This window comes from Ciona robusta, chromosome 4 (assembly GCF_009617815.1).
Source record: "Ciona robusta chromosome 4, ASM961781v2".
Classification (NCBI taxonomy): Eukaryota; Metazoa; Chordata; class Ascidiacea; order Phlebobranchia; family Cionidae; genus Ciona; species Ciona robusta.
Window position 1 is genome coordinate 7576118 of NC_143238.1, and position 17581 is coordinate 7593698.

A 17581-nucleotide genomic window follows, 5' to 3' on the forward strand; every position below is an offset into this window, starting at 1 on the left:
TATCAAATCCAATGTTATATTTAGTTAGGATACAACTACCGTCGTTCCTACTAAAGTGACATTATACAAAGTATAAGAGTAAAAATATGTGCAGGGTAGGGGGTTATATTTTGTAAGGTATTTTTACCTGGGGTCTCACATAGATAGCGCAGTAAAGGTTTATACGATGTCTGTATTAGATGCGGGTACCATAAATACGCACCACCAGAGGCAGGTGTGAGCAATCCACGCTGACGAAATCTTTTCATGAAAACAAGATGGCGGTTGGTGGAGGTAAGATGGATTTCAGGGGAATATGGGGCGATTTATGGGGTATTGGAGGGGTTTAGGAGGGTTATATTGTAGTTGGTAAGTATGTTATCGTGTTAGCGGCCCTGAATCGGTAATATATCGATTTCAAAGTTGCTCTTGTTACATCCAACGCCGTTAAGGACTCGCCTATAGAGCAGAAATTACAAATTTACACACATGGTAACTCGGAATTTTCACGATAATAAAAGTAACATTTGTTCTCCACAATAACGTTGCTATCACCCCGCAGCCAAAGAGAAAGCGTTACGCGCGAAGAAAGCCGTGTTAAAGGGCCTTCATTCCCATCGTAAAAAGAAATTCCGCAAGAGCGTTCACTTCCGGCTCCCAAAGACGCTCAAACTCCCACGAGCTCCAAAATACCCGAGGAAAAGTGTCGCCAAACGCAACAAGTAAGCTTGTTTGTTTTTTTTCAACTCCGGTACCTATTATTTTGTTTCAACTTGTTTATTGTTGCTTTTTTTATAACCTAAACGATATGCAAGAAAATTTGCTGAATATTATTTTCAACAAGTGTAAACAATGTTGTGACGAAAAATAGAATTTCTACAATAAGACCAGCTTTTTTTGCAATTGTTCAGATATTGCTGCTGTACAAATATAAACAACTTTTTGTTTAATGTTTGTTTGCAAGTAATCTTTTCCCATGTTGTTACTTTGAATTTATTTAGCAATATGAATATTATGTGCCGAGCCGAGCCCGAACTCAAAAGCTCGTGCCTGAGCGTCTTCTTTTTTGACCCTCGGCGCTCGGCTGAAATCTGGGCCGAGCGCCGAGCCTTATGCTATAATGTTGCACGCGAGAGCGAAAAATATTAAAAATGAAAAAAGTGAAGCTACTAAGAGATAACGAGACTGGTCAGCGTAGCTTTCTCTTTAATTATTTTTCGTTCGTTGTGAATTTGCTCTCTCGCAAGTAACGAATCGCAACGTCAGCGAATTTGCCCGTATCGAATTACAGCAGGTGTCGAATTACACGAGCGCCCAATGTTTTCGTATCACATTTTAAATAAAAAGCCAAAAACTCTTAAACTTTTTTATAATGAAATAATATAAATTGCTGCAACCACGGTTTTGCAACCACAGGGTTTTGCAACCCCTAAGCCACCTTTACCGCAGACACGCACGCAGCCAGAAAGTGCTAAGACGCACACACACGCGTTGCATTCAATATAACATTCCTTCGCTTGGAATTAGAACAATTTTTCATTCAATTGTTACGTCAGGTGTCCTATCGCAACGTAACTATTAATTATGACGTTTTATAATATAACAATCGGGAGGAATGTGCCCACTGCCCAAGTTGGGCAGCCCAACCAACCACGAGATCAAAACATCGTGTATCAGCGTCACATTTTTACACTCTGCGCCGGCGTATGAAATAAAGGAAGACGCATGCGGTAGCATACATTCCACACGTAACAAACGAAGCAATCGTTGTGAATTTATTCTCGTGAAAAATGACGTAATGAAACTCTGGTTCTCGTGCGGCGCCATCAAACGATGTTTTTTGGCTTCTGTCCAAGCTCGACCGGGACGATACTTTGTAATATCATATTACAATTTATGTTGGTTCCAATTTACTGATAGCGTCGCTACTTGCTCTTATATTTGCACCAATTAAAATTCACATAATCGCGATTTACCTGCATTAAACTAATCATCAGAAACAAAAATTATACACAAACTACAGATCGTATGGAAGCGAATAAAACACGATTGTTTTCCAACAATCTCGTTTGTGATGTAACGATCGTAAAGGTTTATTCTGACGTAAATAATCGTTACATTATCCAAGATGAACATGCGTAGAAACTTGTCAGTTGCGCCACTGGCTGTAACAGTTATAAATAATTTTTTAATTAAATATTTTTTGTATGAATTTTACATTTTGCAACAGTAGGAATTATGAAAAGCGAGACGCGTCTTTAACCGCAAACCACGTGTTCTGTATTATTTTGATTAGCGGCGCTTTTCGGCTGAATAGGAACGCATTCTCGTACGCCTTTCTCCTTGATGACGTCATAGGTGCTCGGGCTCGTGCCGAGCTTTTCGTTGAAGCTCGGCGCTCGGCGAACCCGAGCTTTTTCAACTTCAGCACATCCCTAATTATAACATTGTTTATGATGTCACTATTATTATTATGATGTCATTACCCAGGATGGACCAGTTTGCGGTGGTGAAACATCCACTTACGACGGAAAGTGCGATGAAAAAGATCGAAGACAACAATACGTTGGTGTTTATTGTGGATCTTAAGGTGGGGGGTTGGCACTAAGTTTATTGTTGGTTTGTGAATAAAGCTATGGTGGGGCAACTAAATATGTTTGTGTGGTGTTAGTATAATGTGAAGGTTGGTTGGCTCCATCTGTGCATGTTATTTGTTGCAAGGTTATTGAGAAAGAGGCTTTCGTGGTGTTTGCATAGTTGGTTAAATACGACGCGGTGACGTTGTTGTTATATAATGAATATTGTCTGCGACACCCAAGGTATTTTTATCAGTGATTGAATAAAATATTAATAAGTAATTATTTATTTTTCATTGGGTTTAGCAGTCGCGCTTTTGTTTCTCACTTTTACCCAAGTAATTTTTACTCGTGTTTTACGTTTAACGACTGTTGTTTTGTTGCTAATTTATTTAATACTGTATCCTAATATATAAATATAATATTCCTGCGCGACGATCCAGGCCAACAAGCCTCAGATCAAACAAGCCGTGAAGAAACTTTACGACATCGACGTCGCGAAGGTGAACACACTTATCCGGCCCGATGGAAGGAAGAAGGCGTACGTCAAACTCGCCCCTGACTACGACGCACTAGATGTCGCTAATAAGATCGGGATCATCTAAATGTTAATAAAATAAAAACAACAAGTATTGTTTGATGTTTTCCTAAAGGTACACTAGAACATTCCTGTTTTAGAGCGTTAGGCCGCAGAAGAAACCACTGGCTATTGTTCGAACGCAGTGGTTACTAATAAGTTGAGTAAATTGTCAGTCATGCAGAACTCAGCAGACAGGAGGTGTACGTGTTATAACGAATGTCGTTGCCCCACAACGTGAGGATAAATAAGTTACATATGTGGTAACTTGTAAGCGGGCACAACAGAACACCCGTGTTATACCCGCCATGCGAGGATAAATGGGTCACTTATTTAGGTCCCATGGCATCCTCACCCACATAGAATATATAAAGCCCAGTTTCAGAGTTTGGAAATTTGAATACGTCTGATTGTACTTTAAGATTCAATTTTTAAAGTTTAAAATAATTTAAGACAATAATCGCTGGTGTATAATAAATAGTTTATTATGACATCACAATTCACAATGAATGTGGTGTCAACAGAAAATGCCCACTTGGTGTCAGCATTAAGTACCAACATTTGTGAAGTACAGTGTTGCAAAACGGAAAATAAAAAAGTAAATATAACAAAGGAATAGATGCTTCATGGCAGAAGAACAATTTCATTTTATGTTAAACAGAAAACACTGGAGCTATGAATCATTTGCATAGCAAAGCAACGATAACAAAGGAAACATTTACGGCAAATCCACGATTTGTCGTCTTTTACTTTTTTTTGATGAATTATGTTTTGATTTCTTTTTCTTAATAATAACATTCCCAGCATGCATTGCGGGTGACTTTCCGCCATCGTTCCCCGTCAATGTGGCGTTGATGTGTTTCTCCCATAAAGTCACCGTGTGGTTAATATTATCGCTACGTGTGTCGTGTACAACGTCAATGTTGTCATTCTGATCAACGAATGCTTTTGATTGGCCGGCCACGCACGACTGGGTCGTGACCGTGGAACGAGATTTTGATAAAATAGATTTTGAGGTCCGTGGCGAGCCGTTACCCCGCTCAGCTTTGCGTTTCTTTGACTTCTTGGTTGGCTGGTTCGCTTCGCAAGCGAACCAATCGACATCATTGTCGTCGTCGAGCTCTTCATCAGCTCCAACGCTGTCGTTTATCGTCGATGAAAACTTTCTGTAAATAATAATTGGTGTGAACGAATGTAACTTATTAATGTAGGGTATGTATTATGTGTTAATAAGCATACATCTTGTGCCAGCTTACAAGTTACCAAGTATGTAACTTTGTGGGTGATTATTTTCTGCGTGGCTGACAATTAAGATAACACATAAGTGACCACTGAGTTGGAGCAATCGTGGTTAAGTGTTTTGCCCAAGGACACATACAATATTAACAACCTGTCACAACAATAATTACCCGCTGTTTGCGATTCTTTGCGAGGCAATCCTACTTGAGTTCCGTCCCATACCCATGCATTTCTCCAGGTGTGGGGCAAACCTGCTGGCTGCCATGTTGCGATTGCAGTTTGGGCATTGACATTCAACCTGAAGCAAAACATAGACATGTTAGATGTTACTGCGATCCTTATTATTACTTAAACAACAAAAGTTAAATTATATATTTTACAGTTTTTTTTGATCCAGATATAGGTTGCCCAAATATGTCCAACCCTTTTTCGATTGTTATTTTATATTTCTCGTCTCCTTCATCTGAGTCATCAATAAACAAAGTTCCTTTGGTGAGGGAACGGTGAGCCTGAAAATATATTTATTGAAATAAATATTCATATTTTACCACAAGTTTAAATATTTACTTCATATGCAACCCCTAATACAGCTTCATTTAAGATTTCATTCAAAAAATGATCTGCATACATTTGCAAATCTGCCATTACATTAAATAAACATTTGTTGCACGAAATTCTTTTTGCTGCAAAATATTTTTTATTTAGATTTATTTAAAATTTTATTTAAACTAAAATATAGTTTAAAATAATTAAAATTTTTGCTTAAAACGTAAAAAAATATTGTTTTTTTAATAAATTCGACCCCAGGCCACGACATTTTTGGTCCTCGCTTAGGAAATAATTATTTTCGTTAATTGCTAAAACCTGATTGGTCGCAAAAATTAATTACAACAGGAAATCAAAATTCTCAAATCGAGAGAACCTTTCTATTCGTAAAGAAAGTGCACTATGACGTCAGAAAGGTTAATTGTTACGGTTCAATCGCTTTGCTTTGTTCGTAGAAAAAAGGGATTGTCTTTTTGTTTTTCTTTAAATCCAAAGCAGTAAATTTTGCACCGAACGCGTTTTTCGTCGTCGTGTTTGTTTAATGTTAATTGTTGCAATCACGCAATATTTTAATTAACTAGAATGGTCGTTTTTGTTATTATTGATTTGTTTCTATCGATTTTTCGAAACCTTTGTTGCAGGCGACGCCCATTCAATATTTTGTTTCAACATTTTGGAAGCTTTGGTTTGTAAGCGGTGCGCTAATTAGTTGTTTGTTTTATTACCATTCCAACCAATTATTGTTTTGCTAACTTATAATTAAAACTATTTATAGTTGTAAATATTTACAGTAACTTTTATTTGTCACTTTATAGTTTAAAATTACAATGTTTATAATTTGTTGGTTTTTTGCAAAATTTTAGTTTAGACAAAATGGATTGGTTAAAAGTTTGCTTGAATTTGATTTTATTCTCGGGTTGCGTTTATGCGGAAGTTGTGGTAATGTCGTCAAAAGTTGGGGCGACGAACCCCGTCACGATAAACGCCGGCGTTTCAACTTTGTCGGCAAACGATGATTTTTCATGGAATTTCACGAATTCAGTCGGCGTGGAGACGACTTTAGATTCGAAGGAATTGTCGCTAAACTTGACGAAATTATCGGAAGTTGGTGAATATGAAAGTTTGGTGAACGGTTCGGTCGTTAATGAAATCACAGTCGCTTACCTTGCCAACCCTGTCATACAGGTAAGTTGCCAGAAACAATCAACTATGTTTGGGTTTTCTACCAAACTTTGCTAATTTCCAGTTCTTTGATAATCATTTTTAAATGTTAATAAATTAGCACAAAAATCGTTGTAAATCCTTGCAAACAGAATAATTATGAAATAAGCAATTATTCTCATATATAACTACCATTATTATGATGTAACAATCATCAGAACACTCGACACTCCGTGACTTTTAACGAGGGTGACAACAATCGAAAGTTAATTTGCATAAGTGAAGGTTCATATCCCCCACCCCATTATCAATGGAAGAAAAAAGATGAAAACTCGGAAACTGCAGCCTTCGATATCGAGAGCAATCCTAATGTTAACGTCACAACCACCAGTGAAAAGTAATAATGCCCATTATTGTGTGGTGATGATGTCATAATAACCATTGTTTCATCATAGATCAGTGATTGTGTTTTTAAACATGACGTATGACATGCAAGCGTACTACGAGTGCGAGGTGGAAAATGTTGCCGGGAATTCAACAGTTGAGGTTTGTGGGGGTGTTGAGGTTTGTGTGGGTGTTGAGGTTTGTGTGGGGTTTGAAGTTTGGGGGGGTTTGAAGTTTGGGGGGGTTTGAAGGTTTGGGGGGGTTGAAGTTTGGGGGGTTGAAGTTTGGGGGGGTTGAAGTTTGGGGGGGTTGAAGTTTGGGGAGGGGGTTGAGGTTTGAAGTTTGGGGGGGTTAAGGTTTGTGGGGGGTTGAAGTTTGGGGGGTTGAAGTTTGTGTGGGGTTTGAAGTTTGGGGGGTTAAGGTTTGTGGGGGGGTTGAGGTTTTGGGGGGTTCAGGTTTGTGTGGGGGTTGAAGTTTGTGTGGGGGTTGAAGTTTGTGTGGGGGTTGAAGTTTGGGGGGTTGAGGTTTGGGGGGGTTGAGGTTTGGGGGGGTTGAGGTTTGGGGGTGGTTGAAGTTTGGGGGGTTGAGGTTTGGGGGGTTGAGGTTTGGGGGGGGGTTGAAGTTTGTGTGGGGGTTGAAGTTTGTGTGGGGGTTGAGGTTTGTGTGGGGGTTGAGGTTTGTGTTGGGGTTGAGGTTTGGGAGGGGGTTGAGGTTTGGGGGGGTTTGAAGGTTGGGGGGTTTGAAGGTTTGGGGGGTTTGAAGGTTGGGGGGTTGAAGGTTTGGGGGGGTTGAGGTTTGGGGGGGGTTGAAGGTTTGGGGGGGGGTTGAGGTTTGGGGGGGGTGCTGAATATTTGTTGCTATGGCTCAATGGCGGCCATTTGCATTATACTTGAAGGTAATGGGTTCAAGGCTTATTGCTGCTACCATTGCCCCACCATGCAAAGATAAGGTGTATTAAACAGGACACCTGTGTTATAACTTAAATTATCTTATCCCCAATAACCCTCCCTTCCACATCAGGTGTTAATGAGAGTAAAAGATCGGCTCGCAGCTTTGTGGCCGTTCCTTGGGATTGTGGCCGAAGTCGTCGTTCTGATCACTCTTATATTTATTTATGAGAAACATAGCAAAAAGGTTGGTATGTTATCTTTATGTGTGGAAGAAATCGTCGGGTAAATCATTTGCAGAAGCTCTTCTACACTCATTATTATTTTTATGTGATATCGATTTTAATAATGTTATTTCCATGCTGCAGAAAGCTTCCCTAGTTGGGGGAATCACTGACAAAGATGAATCTGAGGTTCCGTTGAAGTCACGGGATGAAGGGGTTGAACTGAGGAACAGAAGCCCAAACAATAATTATAAATAAATATAAGAAATAATTAAAGTTAATGCAGTTAGTTTAAATGTCGTTAATTTTACCGTTGCTGTTGTTGTGTGAATACAAATTATAAAATTTTTATCTTTATTATTATTTCATACCTGGGGTGGCAGGGTGGGCAAGCCAACCCTGGAAATTTCTGCACTGCATTAACCAGTAAACATTACAACCAATAAGTTAGATTTGTTTCACAGGTATGTGTGTCTTGCCTTCCCTATACATTGTTATAATATCACGGCAAATATTAGAAAGAAACAGTTTGAGGTAAAAACAACTTTATTTAAAAAACAAAACGCAAAATCATTGAAGCTAACAATATAACTGATGATGTCACAATGGGCATTGTTACATCACACACTCTGTGGAACTTTTATTTCCGGAGTGCGATGATGTGATTTTTATCCCACAGCAACGACAACGACCTTCCTTGCAGCACGGATGAATTATCGAGGACGTAAACACCTCTGTGACACGACAATGGGATCCCACACGCTCGCTGGATCGAGTTTTTCATTCCGACCACCCAACCCACGTCCCATTTTCCCCTTGTTTTCTCGCAATAAGCCGACAATGGTGTAGCCGCCACAACCTCGTAACGACCCGTCTGTACACTCCAACAAAGGAAGAATTGAAATTGTTGCGATTTACGGAACTCAGATTTTTGTGAATCCTGGAACTTGTTTTTCCTTTTTGAAGGAGCTACGTTAAGCAACGCGATGACCGATAAAGTTACGGATCGTGTGCTTGAAGATGTTTCGACGATTTGTACGTCGTAGTCTATGAGGTGGCCGAACTTATAAGTCGTGTAGCAACGAGTACGCAGAACGTCGAATATCACATGCTCGATGTCAAGCACAAGGTGTTGACTAAACGCTTCAGCAACTTTGATTTTGTCCCAACTAACAGGGTGCAACTGTGCTTTGGAAACACCTTGGAAAGTTACGGGGCCGCAAAACAACCCGTTTTCATCGCCCGGTATATCCAGGTTTCGAACCCTGAATCTGGAGGTGTATAAAGTCTCGAAGAAAGTAACGATCCCGTCAGTTTTGCGACAATTAGTTGGTTTATTACATTGTGATGCGTCTCCGATGCAATAAATGCTCCCGCTACTCTCGCTTGCTGATGGGCTCGATGCTGGGTCTTTGTTCATTTCCATAAACGAAGATAATTTCACAAGTTTCGATTTTCCTGGTGATTTATTTGGGGGGGTTGGGTGTAAGAAGGTCTGGGGTTTGTCACTTTGCGTGGCAACGGGTCTTATCTTGAAGCCACAATAAGAACACAACCTCTTTATGGTTGTTTTGATTGTTGAACAATTGTCATTGATTGCTTTTGTTTCATCACAATGACGATTGTTATGTACAACACACCTTGATGATGTCATATAATTGCAACAACAATTCTCGTCTTCAATGTTATTTCTATGTTTAGCTTGTAGCACGATACTTTTAGGTTCGGGGTCGACGTAGGGGTCAATCGTGTCATCGGGGCAGTTGCAGAACTGGGAATTCCCCATCTCGTCCATTGCACTGCATTGTGATGTCATAACTGTTGGTTGTGATGCCATAACCATGGATTGTGAGTCACATTCTGAAATACTTTGCGACGAATCTTCGCATTCGAGATTAAAAGTTTCTGAGAATCGAACAAAATAATTGTCGTCTGCGCTCATGCACGATGGATCTTGCGAAATATTCATTTCCTCGATTTCGGAAAGTTTTTGCTCGAAAGTTGCGTTTTTGATGGAGCTTAACGGCAACCCACCCTGTGTTTGGTGAGTGAGCAACCCGAGGCTTATCACCCCGATGGAATGACCCATGTTCAAAATCATCAGATCATCGATACTGAAACACACGGGCGATATAACGGGCGCGGAAGTCGATACCGTCGAAAACTTCATGTGGGCCACGAACGAATGATCCAAACAACATGATTGTACGTCACAGTTATCGCATGGTTGAGTGGATGGAATCGACGATACTGTGATGTAACAATTACCTGTGTGCCGACAAATTCCGTAAATAACAACCTTCGATTTGATATTTGGCCATTCAATGTAACTGAGTTTTAAATTGTTCAGGATTTCTTCGTTTGTGAACAACAAGACCGACCTTATTTTCACCATTGGTTGGTTTTGCTTGAATTTCCACCAATGAAGTCGGTACGAGTACGAGGTGGAACCTGATTGGTTAAAAGCCTCAAAACTTTCTGTGTATGACATCACAAACACCCCGTCCCCGCTGAACCCAAGGAACACATGTGCTTCCTCCATCAACACATGCTCGCTGACAATATCTTTCAGTGAGAACGCCAGCCTTGTGGGGATCGTACAAAACAACCGAGATCTCATCTTTCCACACCTTGGTATCGGGTGCCTGACAACGTTGGTAATTCTATTTAAATAACATATTTGTTTGGGGGGTCAATGCTTTTAACGGTATTTCCATATTAATAATATTTGTCTTTAAGATTACGAAGATTAAAGAAAAGACGAAAACACAGGATATATTTATTTTACCTGGAGTAAACTCCGTGTGTTTCACGAGAACGTAAACTTTGAACGACAGAAAACTTCATTTCTACAAACTACGTCACTCAATGACGTAACACGAGGATGATACGTCATACATACGTCATATTCAACATATTTATGACGACATAAAGGTAAATATTTTACTTTGTTTTGAAAACAATATTTACGGGAAATCCCCTGAACCGTGCCTTTGCAATCGGGGAGGAAAGAAATTACCACGAAAATTAGATATTTTATTCATTACTTTGTGCTCACAATCAACTTTATTAATCACAATTATTTTCAAACATGGATTTCTATTTTTCTTCCTCGGGTTGACGTAACTTCCGCTTTTGTATTTTCCCGGTCGGTGTCTTGGGCAACTTATCCACGAACACGACTCCCCCTCGTAGTTGTTTGTAATCGGCCAATCGATCTGTAATGAACCATGGTGACGTCACAATACATTATAATGACTCACAATGCACTGTTTCACCTTTCAAGAACCTAGTGACACCATCCTCAGTGACGTCACCGTTACGTACAATGAACGCTTTAGGGACTTCCCCACCGTACCCCACTTCATCTTTCACCCCAACAACAGCGACATCGGCAACACCCGGCAGTTTGTGGAGTTCACCTTCAAGTTCAGCGGGTGCAACCTTTATATAATCTTGTATTATTACGTATGAATGTGTGAGTATGACGTCACACCTGTACTCCTTTATACTTTATGACGTCTTTAATCCTCCCAGTGACGTAGACATTACCCTCGTTGTCATAGCAACCGAGGTCACCTGTTCTTAACCAACCGTCGTCATCAAAAAGAGCTTTGTTCGCTTCCTCGTTACCGACGTAACCGCGAGATATTACCTTTATGACGTAACAGATTAAATATTGACGTCACTTTTAGTTTAAATGACGTCACCTGTGGTCCTTTAAACCTCAATTCTCCATAAACATCAGCTCCTACGTCATTTCCTGTCGTGCAATCTACAACCTGTGATGTAATCATTAGTTACGTCATCAAACATACGTCACAATGACGTCACCTTCATGGTGGTGTTGGGCACGAGAAATCCTTGTGAGTTCTTCGCTGATCGGGGATTTGATGACGTCAGTATCCCGGCTTCGGTTTGGCCGTACCCTATATGACATCATAATGACGTAATACCTAATTATGACGTCATAATACCCACCTTCGGCCACGAAAGCGTTGTTCAATTTCTTTCTCAATTTCAGTTTAAATTCTTCGGATGACGGAGCGCCTCCAGTGGTCACGGATTTCAGCGATGTGACGTCATAATCCTTTGTGACGTCACTATTGACGATTTCGAGCAACAATGGAGGTAACGCGCCGATATTTGTCACCTGTTATCAAACAATGGACCGATGATAATATTATAACGTTTATATCAACCTTATCAACCTTATACTTCTGCACAGCCTGCAGCATGGATGGGGCCGTGGGGTTGGATGCGAGTACATGAGTTGAACCTTGAACCAGAAGCCCATGGGTCGCGAAGATTGAACCGAGATGAAACATTGGAGACACAACGTATACGATACTAGAACGTTGGTGTTGCGAAGTCGCTCTATATGGTTGTTACGTCATAGATGGTATGCAGATACTTATATTACGTCACAGATACTGCGTATGACGTCACATATACATACGCAGCCAGTATAAGCGAGGCAAGCAAGGCATATCCGTTGACTTGAACCAACTTCGGTGTCCCTGTTGTTCCGCTTGAATGCATAAGTAGTATGGTTGTGTCGTCATCACACGTCATAATGTCGCATTCTACGTAAACAATCAACAGATTATCCATGAATGTGTATTATGACGTCATACTTTCGGATCCATTGTCGAGCAATTGTTTGAATGTTTTGTGTGTTCTAGATTCCCCTATGACGTAAATCTGCAAAAGAATCAGCGTATGACGTATGTATCAATGATTATGACGTCACTTACTTTATCCTCAGGTACTTTCCCTTTGACGTCATTCACTTTGTCAACGAATTGTGACGCAACAATGAAAGCATCTGGTTGTTTGATCTCAAACATTCTTGTAAGTTCAGCTGAATATAAATGTTTGATGATGACGTGTGAACGATTAATGCAATGTCACGGTGAGATCATGAAAACGCCGCCATTTTGCGTCCATTATTCATGGTTTTAAATTTTCAACAATTTATTACAAGTCAAAATTTCTCTTCAAATTACCAAATACATACACTTTCCCGCCGTATTTTGGACACAAAATGGCGGCCGTACCAATAGTCGTCCAACTAATGCTTTGAATAGCTTTGGATAGGATTACCCTGTGTGTACAGATGATTGCATGGGTACACAACAGCACCGCAATATATCGCAGCTAAAACCAAAATCCTCTGATCAGGAGTGTTGTGTGACATCACTCCAATGACGTCACCACTTTGTATACCATCTCTATGAAGAGAGTCCGCGCATTTCAAAATCGATTCTCGAATGTTCGCGAAAGAATAAGCCTTTCCATTTGCGTCTTCATCGATCTATGACGTAATATTCACACATCATACGTCACGTCCTGTTACGTCATACCCACCCAACCAATAGAATCCCCAAATCCTTGAATTGTGTCCAAAATATATTTGACATAATTCGCCTGAGGCACTTTAACATTCGCGTGTGAACTGCCAACCGCCATCTCGCTTCAACCACTTTTAGTAAATGATTGAAAGTTATCGCATCAGTAATGTTGCAACAAGGGACATAGAAACACTAATGGATATTGGTTGCAATAAAGAAAATAAAAACTAAAAACTGTAAGATATTATACAAAAATATTTTAATTGTATTTACCTTAAAATTTATTACTCCCCTGGCTACATAAGGCCTTTTTATTCCGTGGCAATGTCACCACTTACGTTGTCAGGTAATTTTACCGACTCCGTGTGACCATGGACGCCAAATATTTACTTCGATTAAATTTTAACTTTTTGTATCTTTGTGTTTTGTGTGCAAGTTTCGTCAGTAGTTGAGCGTATTGGTTATGGTAATATAACCCCTTATCTCTTCGAATGCGATAACAAAGATCAGATTAATTAAAACAACGAAGAGAAGGAAATTAGCAGTGAAACTACAATCGTTAAAACACGCTATGGGTGAAAACTACAGTTACGACTTATTATCCGAATTTCACTCTCTTTTTTCACAAGTGGGCGCTCTGATTAAGTTTTAAATTTTGAAAAAATACACAAAGAAACACTTTAAATTGGTAATAAGTGTAAAACAAATTACTTAAATACTGAAAATACCTTTATAAATATATAAAACACTAGTAAGAACATCTTTCCCAAATTAGGTAGGTTATATACGCTCTTTCGTTCGGTTTATTATAGTCGGCTCTGTGGTGTAACGGTTAACGTGCCGTCTTTTACTCTCTTTGTTTCGTTCTTACTGGGTTCGAGTCCCGCACAGTGCAATACGTTTTTTTTAAGTTTTTTTTGTGTGTGATTAGCACGAGTTAGGGGTTGGGGGCTGGGGGCTGGGGGTTTAAGTCTTATGTGTGTAAACTGTAAAACTAACTGTTAGTAAACGATTTTTTATTAAATATTGAAATACTATACCAATACACGTTTTATATGTCACAAAAACGACGTTTTTTAAAAGTCCCCAGAAAATAATAATAAAAAAATGAGCGCCCACTTGTGAAAAAAGAGAGTGAAATTCGGATAATAAGTCGTATGTGAAAACTACTTGAATAAGAGCGTGGTCGTAAACCCGTGTATTCCACCAATATTAACCCGATGTTCATGTTTAGGTTTATTTTGTGTTTTTATTAAAATGGGGAGTGGAGCTTCTAAAGTCACTCAACCGAAACCAAAAGTGACGTCATCAAACTATGACGTCACACCGAAAAGTTCTGACGTTCAGGATAAACATGCAAGCGACGTGGTAAGCCACATGGTCACTGTCAAGGTTTTATATATAAATGATTTATAAAAACAAATTTATCTTGTGCTAGCGAAGAATCCTCTTACGATGTATGTTAACAACCAACTATAATAATGCTTTCCACATGTAATTTATTGGGATATACCCGATAAAATATATTTGAATAACAAACTGACGATGTCATTTTGTGCGATAACTATCTTTTAAGATTATTAAACCATTCGTTGAACTAAACTGTTTGTTACGTATTTCGGAGTACTTAATTTTTAGATTAACGTTTTTAAATCCAATTCCTGTTAATGCAAAAATACTTTTTCACCCTCGCCATTAATAAAAAGTCTTTATTGTAAAAAAGGAGGCAACATCCGCCTACCGCATGCCCACTGTCGAGTTATGACCAGTTTTCGTTGCAGAACAATATGTACATGCTGAAACGAATGTTCAAACAAATTGATCCGGTTGTCATGAAGTCAAACCACGGAATCCAAGGAAAAATAAACGCAGCTGTCAAATATGTTTCGGGGAAATCGGTTTTGCTTGTTAAGGTTTGTTAGTTTTATACTCGGCAACACTTTTTTGTCTCGGTAACACTGGTCAAATTTTAACCCGGCAACACTGCAGGTGGTTTGTGCGCAAGACTTGGTGGCCAAAGATCTTCGTGGCTCGGCTTCTGATCCGTACATTAAGGTGACGATTGACACTAAATTGTGACAACCTTATTTCACTATGGCAGGCATAGTTAGACGCACAATCCTGTGAAACAAATCTAACTTATTGGTTGTAATGTTTACTGATTAATGCAGTGTAGAAAATTCCAGGGTTGGCCTGCCCACCTTGCCACCCCAGGTTTGGTGCCTAAGTTTGGAATATTATACAACAACAACCCTGATAGCAAATGGCAGTTAAAGGGCATACCAATAAAAAATCAATATGTCACATTATTGTGACAACCCCCAGGTCGGCATCTACGTTGACGGTCACATGATTGACGAGAAATCAACGTCAGTGAAGCGGAACACACGTGACCCGATTTATAACGAGGTTATGATGTATGAGGTCACAAACGACATGATGACATCACTTAAGATAAGGTTGATTGTTATTTCTATTTATTCAGTTTTTATGAAACATATATTGGAGAAATTTTCTTTTACTTATAGAGTAGTTTACCGATTGTTGTTTTGTAGCTGATGTAATTCTCTTCGTTGTTTTAATTATTTTGAGACAAATTTAAAATTGTGTTGTTTATTATGACATCATAGAATGTCTGTTTGGTCGGACGATGGTCTGGGTGATGATGACGTCATAGGTGAACACGTCATAGACGTCGCTGAGATGGATTGTTATGACGTCATAATCAACAAATGGTTCCATCTCCATCCGCAGGTTTGTGACGTCACAATCATTGTTACCGCGAGATGTCGCGTACGAGCCACAATGGTGGTTTGTGACGTCATATAACGATCTCGGATTTTAATTAATCATTGTGACGTCATTGTTTGTCGATGTTTTATGAATCACCATTATTTCATGACTTCCGTTGTTGACACGCAACAAAGGATTGCGTTGTGACGTCATAATGTGAGAATATTTGAAATGTAAACAATGAAAGTGATCGTTTATGATTGTGATGTCACAACCGCCATTGTTTGTTATCTTGTTTGATAACAATTCAAATATTGACCGAACCTACATTAAAACATTTCCTATTGTTACGTCACAGACGGACTTCTCGATCGGTGGTGACGTAACAATCACGATGACGTATGTGATGCCGCAGACGTTGTGTGTCGTCATTAATGACGTCACGAACCTACATTGCAAGAACCAGAACCCATCGTTGTAAGTTTGCGCGGATGAATACGAGGGTGAATATACGGGATCTAATTTCTATATTTCAGATTAATCCGCGCTATTATTCCGGGAGTCCCCTTCGTTCACAAAACCACCACGAAAATCCCCCACCAACAAGGAAATGACGTCATTTCATGTGATTGGAACGAAAGTTTTGAATTTCCGGTTGCGAGAGGGGAACTCCCTAGCAGGTAACACCCACGTGACTTGTATCAACCAATCACAACCCTGTGTTCAGGTACGTCGTGCTGGTGGTTTGTGACGTCACAGAGGATAATTATCTCGGTGAATGTCAGATTGATCTTGACAATTTCGATTGTGACGTCGGTTATTCCGGAACTTTTCGATTGTCTGACATGGTGGGTGCTTCCGGTGTGTATTATGACGTCCTATTCACTATTGTTACGTCACAGAGGGGCAACGCAAAGGTTCGAAGTCGATGGAGTAGCGACGCCGTTAGTGAAGAACTTAAACAAGCCATGGCGGCGCACGCGGTTTATAAGATGCCACAGTTTATCTTTACAAGGGTCGGGGTCAATAAGGTGATTGTGACGTATATTAGGTGGTTGTGACGTAACTATTAAATAACAATTGTATCTTTTCTAATATTCTTCGAAATTACGAAACGCGTCAAGTAATTAATGAAACAAATCCACGGTTTCTTTAATCTTGGTAGTCAACAAACATTGAGACGTTAAACCTTCAAACTAGAAACAAACAAATTCACGTGACTGCAGATCTTTCACGCGATAAGTCAGAAGCGCGACGGGCGCGATTTAATTCACATTTTCGAATTTTCTTTCGCGGCGCCAGGAGAAACACGAGGTCACTGAAAGTTCACGCCTTTGTTGTCATTTCCGATTTAAACGTCACAATCACACTGCACTATATGTAACAATACCTATTATCACGTCACTATTGTGTGTTTTGTGTTAACACTTTCTTATTATGACGTCACAGGCAATATCGTTACGTGTCCCGAAAGTTGGAACAGAATCGCGGATCCGCGTCGTCAATGGGATTCTTGTCCGCTAGGTAGCAGCACACACCCCACCTTTTAGTTTTTATGTTCCTGCACTTACCCGCACAATAACTTTGTGATATTTATGTCCTCGCACTTTCATTCATAATTAATATTAAATAAACTCTTCAGCACAAAACGTGTCAAAGCAAGATTTTTCTAACCCCGCCACGACCTTCAAATATTCTATTAATATTTAAATAAATTAAACAAATACAAGTTTTACCCTCTGTTTAAGGTTGTATGTCTGTCAACACCTGGTATTAACTCCAGCGCCACCGTTGTATGTTCAGTAAATTAACCGTTCACCCCTAACCCCGTCTACACACCTAACCGACCGTCAGCGCGGACTATACAAACAAACCCACCCCCCCTAACCCCGGCCACTAGAACTGCCAAGATCCGTGTTAC

At 39.7% G+C, this 17581-nt stretch overlaps 6 protein-coding genes across 9 annotated transcripts; 3 read left to right on the top strand and 3 right to left on the bottom strand.

Annotated features, from left to right (window-relative positions):
• Nucleotides 1–123: 123 nt before the first annotated feature.
• Nucleotides 124–3184, top strand: LOC149737291 (large ribosomal subunit protein uL23-like). Its single transcript, XM_089876093.1, has 4 exons — nucleotides 124–273; nucleotides 542–701; nucleotides 2470–2569; nucleotides 2999–3184. The coding sequence occupies exons 1-4, from the start codon at nucleotides 258–260 to the stop codon at nucleotides 3158–3160; spliced, it is 438 nt and encodes a 145-aa protein (XP_089732219.1). The 5' UTR covers nucleotides 124–257; the 3' UTR covers nucleotides 3161–3184.
• Nucleotides 3185–3596: 412 nt separating this feature from the next.
• On the bottom strand, nucleotides 3597–5313 carry LOC149737292 (SAGA-associated factor 11 homolog). Its single transcript, XM_089876086.1, has 4 exons — nucleotides 4939–5313; nucleotides 4752–4880; nucleotides 4542–4669; nucleotides 3597–4298 (listed from the first exon to the last, which is right to left on the bottom strand). The coding sequence occupies exons 1-4, from the start codon at nucleotides 5014–5016 to the stop codon at nucleotides 3851–3853; spliced, it is 783 nt and encodes a 260-aa protein (XP_089732212.1). The 5' UTR covers nucleotides 5017–5313; the 3' UTR covers nucleotides 3597–3850.
• A 145-nt stretch (nucleotides 5314–5458) lies between these two features.
• LOC149737293 (basigin-like) lies at nucleotides 5459–7924 on the top strand. Its single transcript, XM_089876085.1, has 5 exons — nucleotides 5459–6102; nucleotides 6297–6475; nucleotides 6534–6624; nucleotides 7483–7596; nucleotides 7718–7924. Exons 1-5 carry the CDS (start codon nucleotides 5791–5793, stop codon nucleotides 7829–7831), a joined length of 810 nt encoding a protein of 269 aa, XP_089732211.1. The 5' UTR covers nucleotides 5459–5790; the 3' UTR covers nucleotides 7832–7924.
• Nucleotides 7925–8101: 177 nt separating this feature from the next.
• On the bottom strand, nucleotides 8102–10555 carry LOC149737294 (uncharacterized). 2 transcript variants are annotated; one of them, XM_089876057.1, is made up of 2 exons: nucleotides 10362–10555; nucleotides 8102–10218 (listed from the first exon to the last, which is right to left on the bottom strand). In XM_089876057.1, exons 1-2 carry the CDS (start codon nucleotides 10418–10420, stop codon nucleotides 8214–8216), a joined length of 2064 nt encoding a protein of 687 aa, XP_089732183.1. In that variant the 5' UTR covers nucleotides 10421–10555; the 3' UTR covers nucleotides 8102–8213. The 2 variants fall into 2 exon arrangements, with proteins under 2 accessions (XP_089732183.1, XP_089732182.1); XM_089876056.1 differs by having other exon boundaries at nucleotides 8102–10236.
• Nucleotides 10556–10596: 41 nt separating this feature from the next.
• Nucleotides 10597–13070, bottom strand: LOC149737295 (uncharacterized). The gene is made up of 12 exons (XM_089876070.1): nucleotides 12944–13070; nucleotides 12680–12890; nucleotides 12331–12437; nucleotides 12211–12277; nucleotides 12033–12159; nucleotides 11785–11950; nucleotides 11555–11726; nucleotides 11408–11502; nucleotides 11284–11355; nucleotides 11070–11228; nucleotides 10852–11017; nucleotides 10597–10791 (listed from the first exon to the last, which is right to left on the bottom strand). Exons 1-12 carry the CDS (start codon nucleotides 13043–13045, stop codon nucleotides 10673–10675), a joined length of 1563 nt encoding a protein of 520 aa, XP_089732196.1. The 5' UTR covers nucleotides 13046–13070; the 3' UTR covers nucleotides 10597–10672.
• On the top strand, nucleotides 13026–17309 carry LOC149737296 (synaptotagmin-10-like). 3 transcript variants are annotated; one of them, XM_089876079.1, is made up of 11 exons: nucleotides 13026–13163; nucleotides 14162–14319; nucleotides 14709–14840; nucleotides 14917–14982; nucleotides 15253–15386; nucleotides 15558–15681; nucleotides 16019–16137; nucleotides 16197–16340; nucleotides 16388–16508; nucleotides 16563–16691; nucleotides 17110–17309. In XM_089876079.1, exons 2-11 carry the CDS (start codon nucleotides 14185–14187, stop codon nucleotides 17182–17184), a joined length of 1179 nt encoding a protein of 392 aa, XP_089732205.1. In that variant the 5' UTR covers nucleotides 13026–13163; nucleotides 14162–14184; the 3' UTR covers nucleotides 17185–17309. The 3 variants fall into 3 exon arrangements, with proteins under 3 accessions (XP_089732205.1, XP_089732206.1, XP_089732204.1); XM_089876080.1 differs by lacking the exon at nucleotides 14162–14319 and having other exon boundaries at nucleotides 13056–13163; XM_089876078.1 differs by lacking the exon at nucleotides 13026–13163 and having other exon boundaries at nucleotides 14162–14295.
• Nucleotides 17310–17581: the final 272 nt, after the last annotated feature.